This window comes from Macaca thibetana, chromosome 7 (genome assembly GCF_024542745.1).
Source record: "Macaca thibetana thibetana isolate TM-01 chromosome 7, ASM2454274v1, whole genome shotgun sequence".
Taxonomy (NCBI): domain Eukaryota; kingdom Metazoa; phylum Chordata; class Mammalia; order Primates; family Cercopithecidae; genus Macaca; species Macaca thibetana.
In genome coordinates, this window is record NC_065584.1 from 161,653,689 (window position 1) to 161,677,625 (window position 23,937).

Sequence of the window (23,937 nt, forward strand, 5' to 3'; positions counted from 1 at the left end):
CCGCCTCAGCCTTCTGAGTAGTTGGGACTACAGAACTACAGCTACCCCGGCCCAATTTCTGACATTCTTTTTTCAATCCATTCCCCTTCCCCATTATTTTTTTCTGAAATAATTTAAAACAAATACATTTCTCTTGCAACTGTTTCGTATGTATCTTTATAAGAATATAAATAGGCATTTTCTTAAAAACATAACAATATTATGATACTGAAAAATAATGTCTTATATAATATCCAGTCTGTGTTCAATTTTCACCTGCTTAATATTATTAAAATTCAGCACATACAACACACTTATGCTTTATCCTTTAAATATATATAATGTAAATTAAAACAAAAATCATAAGATGAATCATACAGAAACCACACATACCAACAGGAAAAAACTAAATTATAAAATTAAGCGTTTAACAAAAGATCTTAGTTTCCAGTTAACTGGCTCACCCTCAGAAGCACTACGCCTACTCATTTTACTTTTTAAAGGAAAGAAAAACACCCTTATTTGAAAGTTTCCTTATAGAAAGAAATACTGCTTAAAATTGGACCTAATCCTTTAACCAATAAAATTGCCAACACAAACACTATCATATAATTTTTTTAATTGAAATAATATTTAAAGCAGTCAAGAGGGGAGTATATCAAACTAGGAATGGTCTCTTTAAAACTGAGAAATTAGTTATAGACAAATTATATTTTTAATAAACCTTTAGTGCAAACTATATTTAAGAAGTATTCCCATAATAAAGAATGTTTAAGAACAGCAAATCATGCAATTAAACTGTCAGAGAACTTTTAAATAATTAGAAGGTTAGGACAGAGTACACAAAACTAAAAATTACATTTCATTTCATAGTTTTTACACTTGTACAATTTTTAAAATTTTACAAATGTCATTAAGAACGTTATACTAAATTCAAGTCAATATAACCAGTAACTGATGTGCACCTGGAATAATCCCAATATTACTGTGAAATATTATTTTTATCACTGTATTTAATTCAATAATATTTTGTTTAAAATATTTACATCAATGTTCAAGAGATAATGTTTTAATTTCCTTGTTAGATTTTGATAGTAAAGTTACGCTTGCAACATTAAAACATGGTCCTCTTTTTTATCCTCAGGAAGAGTTTCTGTAAGATTCATGTTATTTTTACCTTAAAAGTTTGGAAGAAGTAACATGTGAAGCCATCTTGACCTGGAATGTTCTTCATGAAAAAATTTTTAGTTACAAACTCACACTTTTTAAAAACACTTCTAAGTTCTCTCCAAGTTTTTAGATTTCTTACAATGCAAATTTTAACTTGTGTTTTTCAAGGAATGTCAATCCTTTTGTAATTCCAAATTTAGTGTAAAATACTGGTCATAAAAATCCTCTTATCTTTTTAATATCTGTGGTATCTCTAGCAATATCCTCTATTTCATTCCTGGTATTCCTCCTTGTGTCTTCTTTTTCTTGATCAATACTGTATAACAATCACTTCTTAGTCTTTTGGCTAAGATCAAGTGCAGTAATATATAACTAGAGGTCTGTTAATTCTACTGGTCTATTTAAAAGAAAGACTTTTTGGCTTCTTTTATTTTCTCTATTCTCACCTATATAGTTTATTTTGTTCTATATTCTTTGGGTTTTACTTGCTTTTCTTTTCTAACTTCATGAGATGAACAAAGAGTGAATTTTAGCTTTTCTTCTTTCCCAGCGTGTACAACTGAGGCTAGAAATTTTCCTCAAAGGCTAGCTTTACCTTAATCTCACAAGTTTTTAAATGTTCACTTGTTATTCAAGTCACTTTTTCTAATTTTCACTGTGATATCATCTCTAACTCAATGAGTTATCTAAAAGCACATTCCAAAATTCCAAAAATTTGAGAATTATATAACTATATTATTTGTAATTGATTTTTAATTTAATCCCACTGTGTTCAGTAACAAACAGAATAATTTAAATCACCTGAAATTTGTTAAGACATGTCTAATGACCCAGCATGTTTCAATTTTGGTAAATGCTCCAGATGTGCTTGATTATATATTTGGACTTAAGAGTTATAGCCATGGCAAAGGACCTTGTGTTAAAATTTGACCTCTTCCTGCCAAAAACAACTATAAAAAATTAAACAGCATTGAAAAGCAGCCAATGTGGCAAGTTTAAAGGAAGTACAATTCCTGAGAAGAGAGAAGGACAATGAGATCAGATCCACATTCACCATAGTATTTTCTCCTAAAACACCTGGAATTCAGGGTAGCAAGGGAAGTGAGTCCTGGCAGAAACCAGCATTCCCAACCAACTGAAACAGGTATTAGAATTCAGAGAATCTAAAGCAACTGGAACTTCAGGGGAAAAAATCTTAGAGGGGGTGGGAAAGTACTGCAGGGTACTGAATCAAAAAAATCTTCATTTAATCTCTCCTTAAGAAGTCTGACAACTGCTAAAAAAACTTTGCATATACAGGGCAAGACTCCAAGAAACCCAGCAGAAAGCAGCAGGTGGGAAGCTAATGAGCTAAGGTGATATTGTAGCAACTGTACAGTGCTGAGGAAAAAATTTTAATTCAGGAATGCAGTGGTCTTGGCAAACACCCTAGGTTTTCATTTGAGACCCCAAAAGAAATAAGGACAAATTAAAACACATCAAACGCATCAAACTTAATAAAATCTCACACCAAACCAAAGGTCACCCAAGTCCTCCCAAAGGGAGATGGAGAACAAATGATTGGGGTTTTTTTGTCTCACAACATGACAGTGAATAAGCAGATCACACTCTCCTTTGGGAAGGGACTTGGGTGATCTGCTTGTTCTCTATCATCTTGCCAGACAAAAAAAAAAAAAAATCATTTTAGCTGGAGGCTCTATAATCTTTAATACACAGTGTTAAGATTGTGAGTGATGCTTTAAAAAAAAAGGTCAAATAATTGTAAAACTCCAAAAAAAAAAAAGATTTTAAAGTACACCCACAGGAAATTCAGATATAAAGGTAATACTGAGGCCTTTCATCCTCGCTTCTTCCTCCAACCCTCTTCTCCCATTGAACTTTCAAGCTTCCAGATTAAGAAAATTCACACTCAAGGAATACTTTCAAATCTGATATAGATCATGAGATATAGGTCTTCAAGGCTGATACTATAATTGAGTGAGTCATTGGCAGTCTTGGGAGACTCTGGCAATCTAAAGTTAGATTGTGGGCTCTGATAGGTTGTTTACAAAGATGGATGCCATCAATTTCTCCCATCCCAGTGCTTACATGCCACTCCTACTGTCGAGTGGTGGAGACTGTTCACTCTCCCCTTGAATCTCTGGTTGGCCCTGTGACTTCATACGTTCAACTGAATATGATAAGTGATGTCCTATAACTTCCCAACTGAGGACTTACAAGCCTTGTAGCTTTCATTCCTCCTTGTTGGAAGCCAGATGACATTTAAAGAAGCCCAAGAGAGATCACTGAATAATGAGAGACCATGTAAAGAGAAAGAGGCTTTAAGAAGAACTTGGGTTTCTTAGACAAAGCCAGTATCAAGACTTCAATCATGTGATGATATCATGTTGTGTACTTTAGTTTCAGCTCAACTGTCATAGCTGACACCATGTGGAGAAGAAAAGAGCCACTCCACTGAGCACTGCTCAGATTTCTGACTCAAACAATTATGTGGAAATAAAATGGTAACTGTTTTAAGTAGCTAAGTTTTGGGATTGCTACATAGAAATAGATATTAGGAATATTCAGTTGCGCCTCCTCTTTCTAGCACAGGATTCAGCTAGCTCACTCAGTATGTTTGCCAGTTACCACTATCTTTCTCCTTACTAACTTCCAAAAACTTGTTCATATTGTCTCTTCTCCTGTCTCTTTTTCCTTAAGTCCAATTTCTAAATCATTTTATACTACTTTAGCTGGGTTTGGGGTAGAGAACATTAAATGCATGTGGTCACTCTATCATCTTTAACTAGAATTATTTTTTATAACACAAAAATTACAAACTTCAGTTCTATAGCTACTGTTATTATACATTACTTGAAGTGTACACCTGTGATATCGCAAAATATATATTTGGTCTTCATCTCAGTCTCCTGGCATGCAACTCCTAAAACCTTTGGAAGTCCCAAAGTGATGTGTCTTTTTGTATGCTAATGAGTTGACTACTGGCTGGCAGCCCTTATGTGGCTTCAGGATGGGAGCTGGTCACTGGAAAAAATAAGGCAGTATCAGAACACTGAGACTTTCAGCCCCAAACTCCTCAGCCTTCAGGGAGGGAGAAAGGAAAAGAGCTGAAGTTTAGGTTGCTTGCCAATGGTTTAATCAATCATGCCTAGATAATGAAGTTTTATAAAAAAACTTTTTTAAAAACAGGGTCAGGGAATGTTTGGATAGCTGAACACCTGAAGGTTCCTAGAGGGTTGTGTGCCTGGAGAAGGCATGGAAGCTCTTCTTCCCTTTCCATTTAGCTTGCCCTATGCATCTCTTCATCTGTATCCTTAGTAATATCTTTTATAATAAACTGGTAAATGTGTTTCCCTGACATCTGTGAGCCACTCTAGCAAATCAATCAAATCCAAGAAGTAGGTAGTTGGAATCCTGATTTATAGCTAGCTGGTCAGAGCACAGGGAAAATAATCTGGGGCTTGTTACTGGTATCAAAAGTGGGAGGCAGTCTTGTGGTGTTGAGCCCTCAACCTGTGGGACCTGACACTATCTACAGCTCGACAGTGTCAAAATTAAATTGAATTCGAGGACAACCAGCTGGTGTCTGCTGCAGAACTGACTGATTGGTTGTTGGTGGGGAGAAATTCCCACATACTTCATGGTGATCAGAGGTCACAGAAGTCTTCTGTGTTGAATGCTGTGCCATGAGAGCAGAGGAAAAATAGGTTGCTTTTCCCACAGAATGGCATAACTCGCTGTGTGTAACACTGCACTGAAACCCCAAAACAGAAGACAAAATTGATCTAAAACAAAATTTCCCAATACATTAATAAGAGTTATCTTTAGTATAGATATAATCAAGATCTATTATTTCATCTCAACTAGGTGAGTTACTCATGAATAATCTGAAGTGGACTGCTTTAAACAAAACGGTGATATGTATTAATATCATGATTCCTTTAAGCTTTTTGCAATTTTGATTTGTACAACACATTTCTCTTAGAATCTTTCAAGATCCAGAAACTGAGTTTTATGACTGTATATTTTCCTACACTTTCCTAAGAGAACTCTTGCCTACAGTCAATTATCTACTACTAAGTCAGTATGAAGAGGGGCAATATATTGAAGTAAGCCAACACAACTTCCTGAGAAAAAAATGAAAACACACAAAACACATCCGTAACACAGAGACAGCAATGTCTTTTGTTATGTGCAATAAAACATTTCTTTCTGAACCAAAAGGCTCCAATGGCATCTTCTACTGAAGAAAACAGAAAGCAGTGTCTGAAGTTCTCTTGAATTCATGAAACAAAACTCATTATTACCTATTATCATTCTAAAATCCCAGCTTCTATGGATGTATAAAAATCCACTCGGGACTTCAAAAGATATTTACATAAAACATCTATATAATTATTATGAGATATTTTGTAATCTACTCATCTGACAAAGGGCTAATATCCAGAACCTATGAAGAACTCAGACAAATTTACAAGAAAAAAACAACTCCATCAAAAAGTGGGCAAAGGATATGAATGGACACTTCTCAAAAGAAGACATTCATACAGCCAACAGACACATGAAAAAATGTTCATCATCACTCACCATCAGAGAAATGCAAATCAAAACCACAATGAGATACCATCTCACACCAGTTAGAATGGTGATCATTAAAAAGTCAGGAAACAACAAGTGCTGGAGAGGGTGTGGAGAAATAAGAACACTTTTACACTGTTGTGGGACTGTAAACTAGTTCAACCATTATGGAAGACAGTGTGGCGATTCCTCAAGGATCTAGAACTAGAAATAGCATTTGACCCAGTGATCCCATTACTGGGTATATACCCAAAGGATTACAAATCACGCTGCTATAAAGACACAAGCACACATATGTTTATTGCGGCACTATTCACAGTGGCAGGAACTTGGAATCAACCTAAATGTCCATCAGTGACAGACTGGATTGAGAAAATGTGGCACATATACACCATGGAATACCATGCAGCCATAAAAAAGGATGAGTTCGTGTCCTTTGTAGGGACATGGATGCAGCTGGAAACCATCATTCTCAGCAAACTATCGCAAGAACAGAAGACCAAACACCGCATGTTCTCACTCATAGGTGGGAATTGAACAATGAGATCACTTGGACACAGGAAGGGGAACATCACACACTAGGGCCTATTGTGGGGAGGGGGGATGGGGGAGGGATAACATTAGGAGATATACCTAATGTAAATGACGAGTAATGGGTGCAGCACACCAATATGGCACATGTATACATATGTAACAAACCTGCATGTTGTGCACATGTACCCTAGAACTTAAAGTATAATAATAAAAAATAAATAAATAAATAAATAAATATTATTATGGGATAAAATTGTTCCAGGTAGGCCCTCATAATAATCCCTCTTCTAATTATTTGTTTTCCTTAATTATTCTGATGGTATAGAAAATGGATGTGTGAGCAAAGATAAACACAGAATATTATTTTGCAGTACAAAATAGCAATCAAGTATTAAACAGCTGAAGTAGTAAGTATGCTATTTAAAAGTGAATTCTGCCTAGACTAAACTACCCTTTGTTATTCCTACCTGAAGTCAAAAGAATGCTAAAGGATCTTATAAGGAATAAACAAAAGACCTCATTCTCCTTAAAGTTTACACACGGCAAACCTGAAACTAGAATAATCTCCATAAGCTATCTACAGTGCTGAAAAGTAGTTTTGCTCAGCTTTTAAGATAATTTTATGTTTTAATTATGGTAAATTAATATCACATATGTTGTATAAAAAGATAAATAGGACCAATTTTAAACAAAATAAATATCTCTATATATTCACCTATTTGCTACACAAAATGGCTAATTCAAAGTCACTTGCCATTTTTGCGTGAGGCCTTCTGCACTGTCATTGGTGGGCAAGACTGGGCGGGTGTTATGTCTGAAGAAGCAGTAGAGCCTGTATGATGAGCCTTTACCTTGTCAGCCCAACTGACACCTGTGGGAGCCAGACGAGGAGCTGGCACTGTGCCAGTTGAACCTCTATGGAGAAAAGTAAACACATTTAATAAATTAAATATAAAAGAAAAACTTCTGAATGCTAAATGTATTTAAAATTTAAATTATGCATATGAATATCCACATTTATAGAATAATAATCTGCCATGGCAATTTAAGGTAACTATATTTATACATTTATCTTGATCTAATACTTCATTAATTTTATATAGTATAACATATGGGAATAAACAGAAAAGAATAAGGATAAAAGCCCTCGTTGTTTAAAAGAAAAATTCACTTAAATGAGGAAGCTTTTAAAAAATTATGCATCGATACCTTAAAGTTTTTATTTTCACTTACATGTTTTAATAATACAAATATTGGCCAAGCGCAGTGGCTCACGCCTGTAGTCCCAGCACCCTGGAAGGCCAAGGCAGGTGGATCACTTGAGGCCAAGAGTTCAAAACTAGCCTGGCCAACATGGTGAAATCCTGTCTCTATTAAAAATACAAAAATTAGCTGGGCGCGGTGGTGTGCACCTGTAACCCCAGCTACTCAAGAGACTGAGGCATGAGAATTGCTTGAGCCCAGGAGGCGGAGGTTGTAGTGAGCCAAGATTATGCCACTGCACTCCAGCCTGGGAGACAGAGTGAAACTCCAAAAAAAAAAAGAAAAAGATATAAATATGCATTAATTTGTCAATCTTGATAAAGACACTACTAAAATAGGCTTTTTCTTTGTGTACATTTCTTACATGATCCACAAGCCTGATGATGCCTCACTGACAACATCTAAATTTGGTTCCTTTAAAGTGGTGTGAAAATTCAGTGATGTCTATTACATAATTTAATGCACAATTCTCCTTAACCTTAATAATATTTTCCCCAAATTTGTATAGTTGTCCTGTCTACTCCTTATTTGACAGCAACTTTAGCAGTTCCCTTTATCAAAGTTTCCAAAAATTTATCTTAGTTTTCACAACAACGATGACTCTTTTTACACTCATATTTTAATGGTCTACTTAATATTTAAATTATGAGTTAAAATAATGAAAACAATTCACATAAGCCAAGTTTGGTAACTAACAACACATTTGAAGTAAATATATAACTCAACCAGCAGGAGCCGAAGTGAGTAGATGTACAAAATGTAGCCTATGAGCCAAAATTGTTCCTCAAGCTGAAAGACACAGTGTGTTCTATAATGATAATGAAGACTGAATTAACCCAATGACACAGCTACGTGGAGATCAATATAAGAACTTTTACCACACATGAATTAAAGGCTTTGAGGGTTAAAATAAACCATACACTATACAGTACTCTGAACCACACACCAATGAAATGCATTACAGGGCAAGTATCCTTAAAATGGTGCTTGAATATATAAATATTTGTTTTCATTTGCATATCTTTTCCCTACTCCACTTTGGTTCAACTATTAAATGGTCCCAAAGCCCATCAACCTTTAAAGGCAATACTATCTAATAACAAAGGAACTTGAAAGCAAAATTTAGATTCTATTAAATAAACACTTCATCAGCTTTTACCAAGTGCCATACAGTGCTAGGCACTTAGAATAGAGAGATACAGCAGTAATCTTGCCTCAAGGAAGGTCCTAGTGTAAGTACAAAAAAATAGACATTAAAAGAAAAAGTGTAAGACACTGCAAAAACAATAAAACTGTATTCAAGGTTGAGCAGTACAAGAGGTGAAAGCTATTAACTGTGACATGAAGTTAGGAGACAAAAAGCAGTCAAGAAAGGTCAGGTTTTAACAGAGAAAAGAAAATGTCAGTTTTAACAGAGAAAAGAAAACATCAAGCAAACTACTTACCAACCCTTCCATTAAACATCAGATGTTAACATTCACTCTAAAGAAGTAGAGTCCAAAACAACTTAGTTTTAAAAACAATTTTTTTGTTTGTGCAAAACAAATGTGACAATTGTTTAAAATAATACAACTACTAGAGGTTGAAATACCATTTGAGGCAAACAAAGAGCTGACCAAAAAACTTAAAGGGAAAAGCTCAAGAATGAGACATCCATGGGGGACTTTGAGAAGTTCTAGCAAATTCCTGAAAATCAAGAAGGCCACACACATATGCAGGTTGTGTGCATACCTACGAAATACTTGAGAGGACCCTAATCTCTCACCTATGACTGGCCTTGAGAATCTAAGAAAGGAGGAACTGACAAGCAAAGGCAGAGTTATAAACTGCCAGAGCATTCAAAGTATGTCCCAACAGACACACAGAACTAGGTGAGAACTAAGAGATTTATTGGCTCAAGGTATTTAAGGAAACTTCTGTCAAATCATTAGTTGATGTTGACAAAACATACTGCTGAATAGTTGCATACAACATACATCAACATACACTCATACTGTATGTACCCATGAAACAAAGTGTACAGACGTCACAGAATGAGTTAAGTGTAGCACTAAACTAACAGTAACGACAACAGTCACAGTTACAATCCTGGAGAGGGTAGCTATCTGATCTCCAAAGCTGTCACATTTTATCATTTAAAATGCTTACTTTTCAACCAAAAAAAAAAAAAAATCAGAAGATGTGCCAATAAACAGGAAAGTATGGCCCATTCACAAGAAGAGCAGCAACAGGAAGCCCAGACACTGGACTTCCTACACAAAGACTTTAAATCAACTATTAACTACATTTAAAGAACATCAAAGTGGCCAGGCACAGTAGCTTGTACCTGTAATCCCACCACGTTGGGAGCCCAAGAAGGATGGATCACTCGAGGCCAGGAATTCGAGACCAGCCTAGCCAACATGGCAAAACCCTGTCTCTACTAAAAATACAAAAATTAGCTGGGCATGGTGGCACGCGCCTATAATTCCAGCTACTCAGGAGGCTGAGGCACGAGAATCGTTTGAACCCAGGAAGTGAACGTTTCAGTGAGCCGAGATCATGTCACTCTACTCCAGCCTGGGCAACACAGTGAGACTACATCTCCAAAAAAAAAAAAAAAAAAAAGAAGAAGAAGAAAAAGAAAAAGGAACAGATCCTCAAAGACCTAATGGGATAGCATCAAGAGTACAAACAAGTGTACAGTGGAATTTTCAAAGGAGAGAAGAGAGAGAAAGGGGCAGGAAAAAAAAACATTTAAAGGAATAATGGGCAAAAACTCCCCAAATTTGATTGAAAACATTAAATACATATCCAAGAGACTCAACACACTCCAAGTATGATAATCTCAGAAAGCCACACTTAGATATATCATAGTCAGAAGATCAAAAGCCAAAGACAGACAATCTTGAAAGAATCAAGAGAGAAGTGATGGATCACATTCAAGGATTCTCAATAACAGCTGATTTCTCATAAGAAACTATAGCAGCCAGAAGGCAGTAAGGAAACATAAAGTGCTGAAAGAAAGGATTGTTAACCAAGAATTCTACATACTACAAAACTACCCTTCAAAAACTGAAAGATAAATTAAGACAGACACTGAGAAAATCTGTTACTAACAGACCTACCCAACAAGAAATACTAAAGCGAGTCCAGGCTCAAACAAAAGGACAATAGATAGTAACTCGAATTCATACGAAGAAATGAAGATTCCAGTAAAGGACTAGAAAAGAAAACCATACAGGTAACCACAAAAGACAATATAAATGTAGTTTTTCTTTGTAACTCTTTTCTTCTCCTATCTGATTAAAGAGATAACGGCATAAAACAGTAATTTTTAAACTGTGTTGAGCTTGTAATATATAAATAATGTAATTTGTATGACAATAACACACTGTATGACATATATTAATATATAGATCTATTGCAAAGGAAATTGTTAATTCATGTTATAAAATATTTGGCATGAAATATGTGAGTTTTAATCTTTGGATTACTATTTATGATTGAATATATTACATGTCCTAAAAGCTAAACTATAATCTCCTGGATTTTTTTTTTTTTTTTTTTTTTTTTTTTTTGAGACAGAGTCTCACTCTGTTGCCCAGGCTGGAGTGCAGTGGCATGATCTTGGCTCACTTCAACCTCCACCCCCCCTGCCCCCAAGCAGCTGGGATTACAGGCACGTACCATGACACCGCCTAATTTTTGTATTTTTAGTAGAGATGGGGTTTCGCCATTTTTGCCAGGCTGGTCTTGAACTCCTGACCTCAAGTGATCCTCCCACCTGGGCTTCCCAAAGTGCTGGGATTACAGGTGTTTTTACTTTTTATTTAGACAATTTCAAACATATCCACAATGCAGGAAGACAGGTCCCTTGGTAAACCCAGCTCTTCCCTCTCTGGCTTGCAATTTTCAGAAAAAATGTACCAAGAATGCAACATCTTGAAATAAGAAGGAACTGACCACAACAGCTCAGGCTTTGTCCTTATCCCCGTAGAAGAGGACATCCTGCAACCCTTGCACTCAGTAACCTAAGTGACATCGGTGTATAAAATCCAGAGCAGGGTGCTTTTGGGGTCTTTTGGCTGTGGTAATAAATGGAGCTCATACAAATGAAACTCCATTCCCCTAGTTAGCTTTCCTGAGTCCCGGGGGACTATCTTGCCATGGATCCTAGGTTTCTGTTGATTCTTGCTGCCTATCTATGAGTAACAACGTTGCTTTACCTGACTTGTGCAAGTCAGCATATGACTCACCAAACTCCTCCTCTGGCAACTGGGCTTATGCAAAATCTTCCATCAGCTCTAGGAACCTTAGCAGAAATTGATGAGATGTTTAGAATCCTCCCCTGGGATTGCTAACCAACACACAGTGTTCCCCTCCTAAGTGTCAGAACCTGTATACAGTATTCTGCGTAACATATACATGGATATTTTTATAATAGAATATCAGAATCATAATACTATAACTAAGAAAATAATTTACTGTAATGCAAGTCTTAGTAGTTTTTTCTTCGTTCATCTCACCCAAAATTTAAGCTTCGTCGAGCATTTGATGTTACATTTATTCTATCTGTTGATGGACTTGGAATCACATGGCGTCCCGGAGACATCTTCTTTACTTCCCATGCCAATGATGTTGGTCTGCCAATTCAATATATAAACCAGATTAAATTAACAGAGAAAAGGGAGAAACAATCTTTTCTCTTAGTTGTTAGTGGGTGAAAAACTAATCCTACTTTTCAACAACAAAAAAAAATCAGAACATGTGCAAATTTTCCCCTAGAGCATTGATTACCAGAAAGTTATCATACTACCAGTGAGAAATCATAGTTGATAAATGGTTCAGGATTTTCTATCGACTGCAGCACAGCAACACTACTCCAATTACCTCAAAAAGGTCATGGAGTTACAGGGATATGAGATACATTACTTATGATTTATAAGCTTCCACAAGCCCAGCTAAAAAAATATTAAAAAGGCAATGATACTACTACTTCAATCTACTTGTCTCTGATGTCCTGGAGAGTTTGTGAAACACGTATCAAAAGAAAGAATATGGTAAGGGTTAAATGAAGAGTAGGAAAATATAAAATGTCCTTCCTCCACCTCTTAATCACTCATGAGAGTAGGATTTCACTGCTCTTTGCTGGGAAAGCTAAGAAAGATTTCACTGCTCTTTGCTGGGAAAGCTAAGACATGTAACTTAACGTCTACTCCTCCTTCATTGGCCCCACAACCAACTGGCTTACAGGATGCATAATATGCCCTCAATCAGATCCCCATAACTCCCATGGGTATCCCTGTGTCTTACTCTCCATTTCCTTTCAATCTTGCCAACTGTTGATATCTGCTTTTAAAAATTTCACTGGCAAATGGTATTTCACTGTCTTTGTTTTCTAAATTATATGTTTATTATCATTACTAGTGAAACTGAACTTTTTAACCAGTCATCTGAATTTCTTCATTTGGGATTCACATGTTGGTATCTTTCCCTCATTTTTTCCACTGGGATTGGCACCATTTTCTGATTAATTTGAAATAGTTTACTACAACTCTTATGGCTACAAATCCATTGGCATTGGTGATACAACTATTTTGCCTTTAATTTTTCCTCTGTATTTGGAAACATTTGTTTTCTTCCTATTTAATCAGTGTATCAATATTTTTCTTTGTAATGTCTGCCTTTGTCTTACAAAGTCCTCATATGCAAAACAAATATATAAATATTTACCTCTATTTTTTCTTTAAACATATACAACTACAGTTTTTACATTTAAATCTCAAGGCTAGCCAAAATAAATTTGGATGCATGATTTGAAGAATGCAAGATGGATAATGCCATCTACAGAGCATTTTAAGACTGCTTTCCATATACAGGTGCTGTCTCATGAGGCAACGAAGAGAAGTGCTGATAACTGGCAAAAGTAAAAGGGATGCTTCAGCCGGGCATGGTGGCCCATTCCTGTAATCCCAGAACTCTGGGAGGCCAAGGAGGACAGATCACTTGAGGTCAGGAGTTCGAGCCTAGCCTAGTCAACACGGTGAAACCCTGTGTCTACTAAAAATACAAAAATTAGCTGGGTGTGGTGGTGGGTGCCTGTAATCCCAGCTACTTGGGAAGCTGAGCCTTAAAAGTGGAAGGTGGAGGTTGTAGTGAGCCAAGATGGCACCACTGCACTCCAGCCTGGGTTACAGAGTAAGACTCTGTCTCCAAGGAAAAAAAAAAAAAGGATGCCTCAGGTATATTTTTGAACCACAGTGCCAAGAGAGGAATGGTAACCACTCTGTTAAGCTTGGGTTTGGCTTATGTATCTTTCCCAATACAATCCTCAAAACAGTCACTAATAGGTAATCGAATTTTGCAAGCACAAAAAGAATCTATTTTTTTAATGTATTGTTGATTACATTATAGACCTTCTTTGGATACAATAAACAAACTCAATCAAGTTAAATTTAAAAAATGAAAAGAAAAAGAAAATAAAGATTTATTGTAAGGATATAAACTGTACAAGGTCAAAGACATCCAAAAGTTGGGGGAGACTACAATTAGGGCTCGCAAGGATTAGGGCCGGTATAGGCTCTCAAAGGCCACATCATTTCTGTTTCTCTCTGTAAACCTATGCCCTTTTTTTTTCCCCAACCTGTTTTACTCTGCTTGTTGTCACAAGCGACAATATAACCACAAGTCCCAAATCAGCATGATGATCTCTTAGCTTGGTTCAACCCAGTGAAAGAATGAAACCCCAGATCCAATCACCTATTACCAAGGGTAAGGGTAAAATAGCTTAGTACAAACAAAGACATTTAGGCCTGACCCACCCAGGGACTGTGGATGAAGTAGGCACTAAAAAACTATCAAAAATTTTACTGTGAGAAACAAAAATGTTAAAAGGATCAACCTATCTTAGTTTCCCTAGATTTGGTTTCCCGGGAATCCAGCCCTTCTGGATTTCTGTCTTGGAATTCCTTTACCCTACTGGTTCTGCCTGCCTACTGTAGGGCTGACACATTACTATGAGACAAAAGATGCCTTTTTTACTGGATAGTTTCACCCACTAAGATTGAACCAAGATTAAATCCAAGGCAAAGAGGCAGGATAGGCCTATTCGCTCTGGAGGAGGGAAAAAAAAAAAGCAGCCTTGTAGCTCCATGTGACTTGGCAAGTTTACCAGAGTTTAGGAATTACTTAGATGTCTAAACTAAACTGCTATTTTGCCTTTGTACATAACCAAAATAATACTAAGTCCATCTGGTTATCTATCTCTGGAGTATCTAATACTCCTTACTGTTACTACCTTAATCTGAGTAGCCATTATCTCTAAACTACATTGCTGTATCTCAACCTTCCCACATGGCAGCCAAAATGATCTTTTAAAAACATAATTCTAATATGTCAATTCCCTACTTTAAAACCCTTTATTGGCTCAAAGTCAAATCTAAATCCCTTATTATTTCTACAGAGCTCTACACAATGTGGTCCTAGCCTAGCTCTGTAGGTTCATCTCATGCTACTCTCCCCTTGTTCTTTTCACTCCTGCCTTACTAAATTCCTTGATTACACTGTGCTCCCTTCCACTTCAAAGACATCACACATGCTGTTAGCATTATCTCGAATTACTCTTTTCTCTTTGTCTAACTCCTACTTAATAATTCTGTCCCAATTTAAATGTCACCTCCTCAGGTAAGCCTTCCTGGCTGGACTTAGCAAACTGGTTAAGGGTACTTTTTCTCATAGTCATAGAGAAAGCTGTATTTCTTCTTGATGACACTTGGCACATTTATACTTACTTAACATCAGTCTTTCCTATTAGAAATGCACTTAGTCCATCCAGGCTGCTACAACAAAATACCTTATGACTGGGTAATTTATAAACAACAATAAGAAATTTATTTCTCACAGTTCTGGATGCTGGGAAGTACAAAATCAAGGTGCCAGCAGATTCAATGTCTGATACGAACTCTGTTCCTTATAAAGATCATCTTTTAGCTGTGTCCTCACATGGTGGAGGCGTAATAGCTCCCACTTCTTTTATATGTCACTAATCCCATTCATTAATCCCATTCATGAGGGCTCCACCTTCCCAACTTAACTACCTCCTAAAGCCCCCACCTCTTAATACTATCACATTGGTGATTAAATTTCAACATATGAATTTTGGGAAGGCACATTCAGGCCATAGCACGTACTACATACTTCATGAGGGCAGGGACTGCATCTCTCCTCTTGACCACAAAGTCAGAGAGCTTGGCACACAGCACTCAGATACTATGTGGTGATTCCAAATGAATCTTTCTAAAGGAGCTTTGATCTCGTATTATTCCCCTAATCAAAAATCATCAATTTTCCTCATTGCCTAATACATTAAGAAGAAATACTGTATCTTTCCTTACTACCTGGACTTCGCACATGCCCTACGCTTACACAGCTGTTTAAATGTATTCCCTTCACTGAAATGGCCAACCAGCTGGTAAAATCCATCCCATCCTTCAAACAGTTCGAGATCCTCCTGAAATCTTCCCTGATCTATAATCCAAAATACATTTGTCCTTCTCTGAAGAACCATAATAGTCTTTTGCACTAAGTTCTATTTTTATCACACTCAGGCTATAGATTCCATGAGTAGTAAATGTGTCACATTCAACAAATCTCTGTACTGAATAAAGTGATAATACCCAATTAATACCCACTGATAAATATCCAATAAACATTTGTTATTTAATTGAATGAGAAATGCAGCACCTTTTAGATTTTTACAAGTTTCAAGTCAATATGAGGTTAACTTTACTGTCAGTTTCAATGATTGCTATTGAAACTGCTGAATGATAGGAATATTGAGACCAGAGAGCTCATTACCTGCTTTGAGCATCTGTCTTCTCTAGCTTTTCCTGAAGCTGAATCCAGTCAATCAATGCTTTGAAATCTCTTACATAGTTATCCAGCATCATTAGCACCTCCTAAAAGAAACAAACAAAAAAAAACATTAAATTCCACTCTGAGACTAAAACCTTTGAAGAAAAAAAGAGAGTGAACTTAAGAATTAGTTTTTACATTATACTGTTCAATGAAAAAGCTGCATAAGTTACTGATATAGGTTTTTTTTTCATTCTGTTTGGTAAGATAATAAGAAATATAACAGGTTGAAAGTCTAAAGACCAAGAAATGATATTCATGTTCCTTCTCAAAACCTCCCCCAATAGCCATCCTTTCAACCTTTTTATTATGAACTTTAATATACAGAAAAGTACACTAAATATAAATCCAGCTGCACACTTGCAGTCCCAGTCACTCCAGAGGCTGAGGCAGGAGAATTGCTTAAGCCCAGGAGTTCAAGACCAGCCTGGGCAAGATAATAAGATGCCATCTTTAAAGAATAATAATAATATTAAAAATTGGCAATGTTTTTCAAGGTTCGACCATCTGGTAGCATATATCAGTACTTCATTTCTTTTTATGGCTGAATGACTGCATGAATATAGTATATCTGTTTATTCATTTATCAGTTAATATTTGGGTTGTTTCTACTTTTTGTTTATTATGAAAACTGCTGTTATAAAAATTTGTATCCAGGTTTTTCTGTGAACATGTTTTCAATTCTCTTGAGTATATACCTAGAAGTGGATTTGCTGAGTCATATGATAACTCTTAACTACCAAACTTTTTTCCACAGCTGCTGCATCATTTTACATTCCCAGCAGCAATTTATGAGAGTTCCATATTCTTCACATCCTTGCCAAAACTTGCTGCTTTCTGACTTTTTTATTCTAGTCATCCTAAATGAGTGTGAAGTGCTATCATTGGGAGTTATGTGCATTTCTCTGATGACTAATAACTTTGTGCTTTTCATGTACATTAGACATTTGTTTACCTTTTTTTTTGTTTGTTTGTTCGTTTTTTTGAGACGGAGTCTTGCTCTGTCACCCAGGCTGGAATGCAGTGGCGTGCTCTCTCAGCATCTCGGCTCCCTGCAACCTCCACCTCCCAGGTTCAAGCGATTCTCCTGCCTCAGCCTCCCAAGTAGCTGGGATTACAGACAGGTGCTACCACCCCTGGCTAATTTTTTGTATTTTTAGTAGAGATGGAGTTTCACTGTGTTAGCCAGGATGGTCTCGATCTCCTGACCTCGTGATCCACCTGCTTCAGCCTCCCAAAGTGCTGGGATTACAGGTGTGAGAGCCACTGCACCCAGACGACATTTGTATATCTTAAAAGAAATGTCTATTCAAATCCTTTGCCCTTTTTTACTGAGTTATTTGTCCTTTTTATTGTTGAGCTGTAAAGTTCTTTAGACATTCTAGATATTAGACCTTCATCAACCATATGGTTGACAAATATCTTGTCCCATTATGTGGGTAATTTTTCCATTTGATAGTATCTTTTGACACACAAAAGTTTTTAATTTTGATAAAGCTCAATTTATTTTTTCTCTGGCTTTGGGTGTCATAGTCCGAGGTCACAAAGATGTGTATGTTTTCTTCAAAGAGTATTATACTTTCAGTTCTTACATTTAGGCTTTAAACTGTATTCAGTTAATTTTTGTATACAGTGTGAGGTAAAAATCCAAATTCGTTTGTTGCATACAGATATCCAGGTGTCCTAACACCATTGTTGAAAATACTATTCTTTCCCCCATCAAATGGTTCTGGCACTCATGTCAAAAATAAAATTCATACACAGATGTATGAATTTATTCCAAGGATTTAAAATCTATTTCATTGATCCATATATCTATCCTACTGCCAGTACCACAGAATTTGATTATTGTGGTTTTTTACTAAGTTTTAAATTCAGGGGGTCTAGGTCCTCAAACTTTGTTCTTTTTCAAGACTATTTTGGCTATCCTATATACTTGCATCCCCATATGAATTTAAGATCCACTTGTTCATTTCTGCCAAAAAGGGGGAAGGGAGCAATTGGAATGTTCATAGGTATTGCATTGAATCTGGGTATCACTTTGGGAAATACAGCCACCTTAACACTATGAAGTCTTCTGTTCATGAATTTTGAATATCTTTTCCTTTAATTAGGTTTCTCTTATTTCTTACAATGATTTTTCATAGTTTCTTTCAATTATATTTTATAGTTTGTGTGTACATCTTGTACTACTTTAGTTAAATTTATGCCTAAACATTTTATTGTTTTTGATGTTATTTTAATGTAACTGCTTTCTTAATTTCGTTTTTGGATTGTTTATTCCCAGTGTATAAAAATACAACTGATTTTTGAGTGTCCATCTTGTATCCTGTAATTTTGCTAAACTTGTTTATTAGCTCTAATAATTGGGGGGCAGGTGTCTTTTAGAGTTCTTTATATATAGAATCATGTCATCTGCAAGTACAGTTTTACTTCTTCCTTTCCATCTAGATGTTTTCTATTATGTTTTCTTGTCTAATTGCCCTGCCTAGAACCTTTAGTACAATATTGAGTGTAAGTGGCAAGACAAGACATCACTGTCTTGTTCCTGATCTTAGATGGGAAAGCTTTCAGTCTTTCACTATTAACCATGACATTAACTGTGGATTTTTCGTAGATACTCTTTATCAGATTAAGGAATTTCCCTATTGAATGTTTTTATCATGAAATGGTATTGGCTTTTGTCAAATGCCTTTTCTCCACCAACCGAGATAATCTGTGATCTTTTTCCATTCATTCTATTAATATATTCTATTATGTTTATTGATTTTCATATGCTCAACCCACTCTTACCTTCCTGGACTAAATCCCACTGGGTCATGATGTTACAGACCTTTTCATGTACTGCTAGATTTGGTTTGCTATTACTTTGTTGAGAATTTTTATGTCTGTATTTGTAAAAAATATTGCTTAACTAACATTATTTTTAACTTCAGTGTTTAGAAGAATTCACTGGAAAAATCACTAAAGTTGGGAATTATTTGGGGGATGGGTATTTTTAATTATAAACTCAGTTAATAGTTACAAAGTGACATAGGTTTTCAATTACTTATGTCCGTTTTTATTGTTTTTCTAAGAATTAATACTTTTTGTGTAAACTTTCATTGTACAAAAGGAATCCCAGTTCTCCCACTATATGTGGTCCAACTTCACAGATAGCATCCCAACTTCCATGAATCCAAACAGAGAATTTTAGATACCCAAATCACCTAGCTGACAGCAGAAGGGACTCAGTATTCTGAGTCTCCAGGGATCACAGAGAATAAAGAGGTGATTTTCAACGGGTGTGTGAGCACTTTCAGCAGCTACCTCCCTGGGTACAGAAAAGAGAAAACGGGCCAAAACTACTAGCCCCCAGTTTCTCCACAGAAAGGGTTTGTCTGCACACTTTTCCAGCTGCAGCCTGAGGGTTTGGGCTTATAACTAGCCTGCATCTGGAAGCCAGTGGAGCAGGTAAACAACAGGCCTCCAGAAGCCTCAAGGGGCTTATGGGTACCTCCTGCCCCTTCTCCCCTTCATCCCCACACCCACCCCCAGCCTTGCTCCAGCAATAAAACTAGGTCTGCAGATTTTCCCTGGAAGGAGTTTGCATGTACATGGCATGCCCCAACTTTTACAGCTCCCACCCAAAGGACTGGCACCTAAATCACCTAGCCCTGGGAGTTGAGGCTCTGCATTTGTGAATCTCCCTAAACTACAAAGAGCAAAGAGCTGCTTTTTAAACAGGTAGAGTTCCAGCAGACAGCCTCCCAAGGTCAGCACTGAGCTAAAAAGCAAAAACTCCTGACTCCCAGTTTCTCCCTAAAGGAGACTGACTACATACCTTAAAGTCCTGACTTCTCCAGCTGCTACCTGTAGATCAGGCATTACTTAGCCTCCATCTGGGAACTGAAACTGCAGGAAATTAGCAGTCTTCTGGGACCACAAATATGCATGTGGGGACTATCCACAACTTCACCTGCTGGCATGCTCCAGAGATAAAGCCAAGTCTCCAGTTAACCTGCCTATCTCCAAGAGAAGATAGATTAGGCATCTGTCAGGCCCCTGGGAGCAACAAAGTACAAAGCAATGGGTCAAATGACTGTGCAGTCTGAACAAGAATATGGCATCACTGCAGATCCTCTCCCCAGCTTAAACAAAATGAGAGAAAAACTCCAGCTCCTAGCTACTCCCTGAGAAACGAGAAACTGGAACACACATTTAATACCCCCAACTTTTCCAGCTGGATCTTGAGAGATGGATTTCTAACTTGCTTGTCTCAGGATACTAACAGGACTTGGCATACCCTAATCTGGGGGCCACTAAGAACAAAGACTGCAGTTTAGATCAGCACAAAGGTTTGAGAGGCACCTAGAATAACTAGCTGAACTGACAGGTAAGATCCATCTCCTACCCAAGGCCAGTATGACAAGACTAGGAAAGGCAGTTGCCTTACCTAATGCACAGAAACAAACACTAAGCGTCAAAGAAAATGAAGAAACAGGTATATAAGTTCCAAATAAAAGAGTAAGATAAACCTCCAGAAACTGATCCTAATTAACTGCCAATATGTGACTTATCACATAGAGAACTCAAAAGAACAGTCATAAAGAAGTTCATCAAGGTCTGAAGGAGTAATGCATAAAACTAGCTAAAAATTTCTGCCAAGGGACAGAAAATACAAAAAGTACCAAACAGAAATCATATAGCTGAAGAATATAATATTCAACTGAAAATTTTAATACAAGGGTTAAACGGCAGACTAGATTAAGCAGAAGAATAATCAGGAACTCTAAGACAGGTCATCAGAAATCATTTAAGATGAGGAACAAAAGGAAAAAATGAAAAAGAGTAAAGAAAGCTAAAGGGACTTACAGAGCAGCATCAAGCAGAACTAAATATGCATTATTGGAATTAGAAAAGAAGAAGAGAAAGTGACAGAAGGCTTATTCAAAGTAATGATGGTTGAAAACTTCCCAAACCTGGGAGAGGAACTAGAAATCAAAATCCAGAAAGCCCAAGTAACAAACTAGATGAATCCAGAGATATCTACACTGAGACACATTATAATCATATTGTCAAAAGTTAAAGGCAAAGACAGAATTATGAAAGCAGTAAAACAAAAGTTACTTATTACACACACAGAGGCCCCCATAACACTATCAGTAGATTTTTAGCAGAAACTTTGCAACCCATAAAGGCTGAAATGATAAATTCAAAGTACTGAACAAAAAAGAAAGTATCAACCAAAAAAACTATACCCAGAAAATCTGTCCTTCAAAAATAAATTAGTGATAAAGACTTTCAAAGACCAAAAAAAGCTGAGGGAGTTAATCACTACTATACCGGATTTACGAGAAAAGCTAAAAAGGTTGTTCACATTGAAATAAAAAGAAACTAAACACCAACATGAAAGCATAAGTAAGAAATTCACTGGAAAACGAAATATATAAAGAATAAAAGAACATTTTATGACTATAACAGTGGTGGGCATATCAATTATAATCCTATTATAAAAGATAAGAGATAAAATTATTAAAAATATTTATGGAGGGGCGGAGCAAGATGGCCGAATAGGAACAGCTTCAGTCTCCAGCTCCCAGCGCAAGCGACGCAGAAAACAGGTGATTTCTGCATTTTCAACTGAGGTACTGGGTTCAGCTCACTAGGGAGTGCCAGACAATCGGTGCTGGTCAGCTGCTGCAGCCCAACCAACGAGAGCTGAAGCAGGGCGAGGCATCGCCTCACCTGGGAAGTGGAAGGGGGAAGGGAATCCCTTTTCCTAGCCAGGGGAACTGAGACACACAACACCTGGAAAATCAGGTAACTCCCACCCCAATACTGCGCTTTACCAAGGGTCTTACCAAACGGGCACACTAGGAGATTATATCCTACACCTGGCCGGGAGGGACCCACGCCCACAGAGCCTCCCTCACTGCTAGCACAGCAGTCTGCCATCTAACCTCAAGGCAGCAGCGAGGCTGGGGGAGGGGCGCCCGCCATTGCTGAGGCTTAAGTAGGTAAACAAAGCCACCAGGAAGCTCGAACTGGTGGAGCCCACCACACCTCAAGGAAGCCTGCCTGTCGCTGTAGACTCCACCTCTGGGTGGAGTCTGACAGCTGTCTAACAGCTTTGAAGAGAGCAGTGGATCTCCCAGCACGGAGGTTGAGATCTGAGAACGGACAGATTGCCTGCTCAAGTGGGTCCCTGACCCCTGAGTAGCCTAACTGGGAGACATCCCCGACTAGGTGCAGACCAACACCTCACACCTCACACGGTGGGGTATACCCCTGAGAGGAAGCTTCCAAAGCAAGAATCAGACAGCAGCACTCGCTGTTCAGCAATATTTTGTCTTCTGCAACTCTGCTGCTGATACCCAGGCAAACAGGGTCTGGAGTGGACCTCAAGCAATCTCCAACAGACCTACAGCTGAGGGTCCTGACTGTTAGAAGGAAAACTTACAAACAGGAAGGACACACACACCAAAACCCCATCAGTATATCACCATCATCAAAGATCAGAGGCAGATAAAACCACAAAGATGGGGAAAAAGCAGGGCAGAAAAGCTGGAATTTCAAAAACTAAGAGCGTATCTCCCCCTCCAAAGGAACGCAGCTCATCGCCAGCAATGGATCAAAGCTGGACGGAGAATGACTTTGACAAGATGAGAGAAGAAGGCTTCAGTCCACCAAACTTCTCAGAGCTAAAGAAAGAATTACGTACCCAGTGCAAAGACACTAAAAATCTTGAAAAAAGAGTGGAAGAATTGATAACCAGAATAATTAATGCAGAGAAGGCCATAAACGAACTGACAGAAGTGAAAACCATGACACGAGAAATACGTGACAAATGCACAAGCTTCAGTAACCGACTCGATCAACTGGAAGAAAGAGTATCAGCGACTGAGGATCAAATGAATGAAAGAGAGCGAGAAGAGAAATCTAAAGAAAAAAGAAAAAGAAATGAACAAAGCCTGCAAGAAATATGGGATTATGTAAAAAGACCAAATCTACGTCTGATTGGGGTGCTGGAAAGTGAGGAGGAAAATGGAACCAAGTTGGAAAACACTCTTCAGGATATCATCCAGGAGAACTTCCCCAACCTAGTAGGGCAGGCCAACATTCAAATTCAGGAAATACAGAGAACGCCTCAAAGATACTCCTCGAGAAGAGCAACTTCAAGACACATAATTGCCAGATTCACCAAAGTTGAAATGAAGGAAAAAATCTTAAGGGCAGCCAGAGAGAAAGGTCGGGTTACCCACAAAGGGAAGCCCATCAGACTAACAGCAGATCTCTCGGCAGAAACTCTCCAAGCCAGAAGAGAGTGGGGGCCAATATTCAACATTCTTAAAGAAAAGAATTTTCAACCCAGAATTTCGTATCCAGCCAAACTAAGTTTCATAAGTGAAGGAGAAATAAAATCCTTTACAGATAAGCAAATGCGTAGAGATTTTGTCACCACTAGGCCTGCCTTACAAGAGACCCTGAAGGAAGCACTAAACGTGGAAAGGAACAACCGGTACCAGCCATTGCAAA

General features: G+C 37.4%; 2 protein-coding genes across 12 annotated transcripts in view; one reads left to right on the forward strand and one right to left on the reverse strand.

Annotated features, from left to right (window-relative positions):
• The window catches only part of SCAPER (S-phase cyclin A associated protein in the ER), a 571,361-nt gene that overhangs the window by 448,538 nt on the left and 98,886 nt on the right, over positions 1-23,937 (reverse strand). For 8 of the 11 annotated variants that reach the window (XM_050799824.1, XM_050799823.1, XM_050799825.1 and 5 more), the window contains 3 exons: positions 16,363-16,463; positions 12,033-12,149; positions 7,016-7,176 (listed from right to left, as the gene is read on the reverse strand). In XM_050799824.1, coding sequence (XP_050655781.1) covers positions 7,016-7,176; positions 12,033-12,149; positions 16,363-16,463 — 379 coding nt within the window. Of the gene's footprint in view, positions 1-7,015; positions 7,177-11,762; positions 11,819-11,991; positions 12,150-16,362; positions 16,464-20,242; positions 20,424-23,937 lie in introns of those variants that run through there. The other 3 variants (XM_050799831.1, XM_050799832.1, XM_050799833.1) reach the window with 3 other exon arrangements.
• RCN2 (reticulocalbin 2) overlaps positions 1-23,937 on the forward strand; it is a 466,582-nt gene that overhangs the window by 291,065 nt on the left and 151,580 nt on the right. The gene's annotated exons all lie outside the window — the stretch shown is intronic.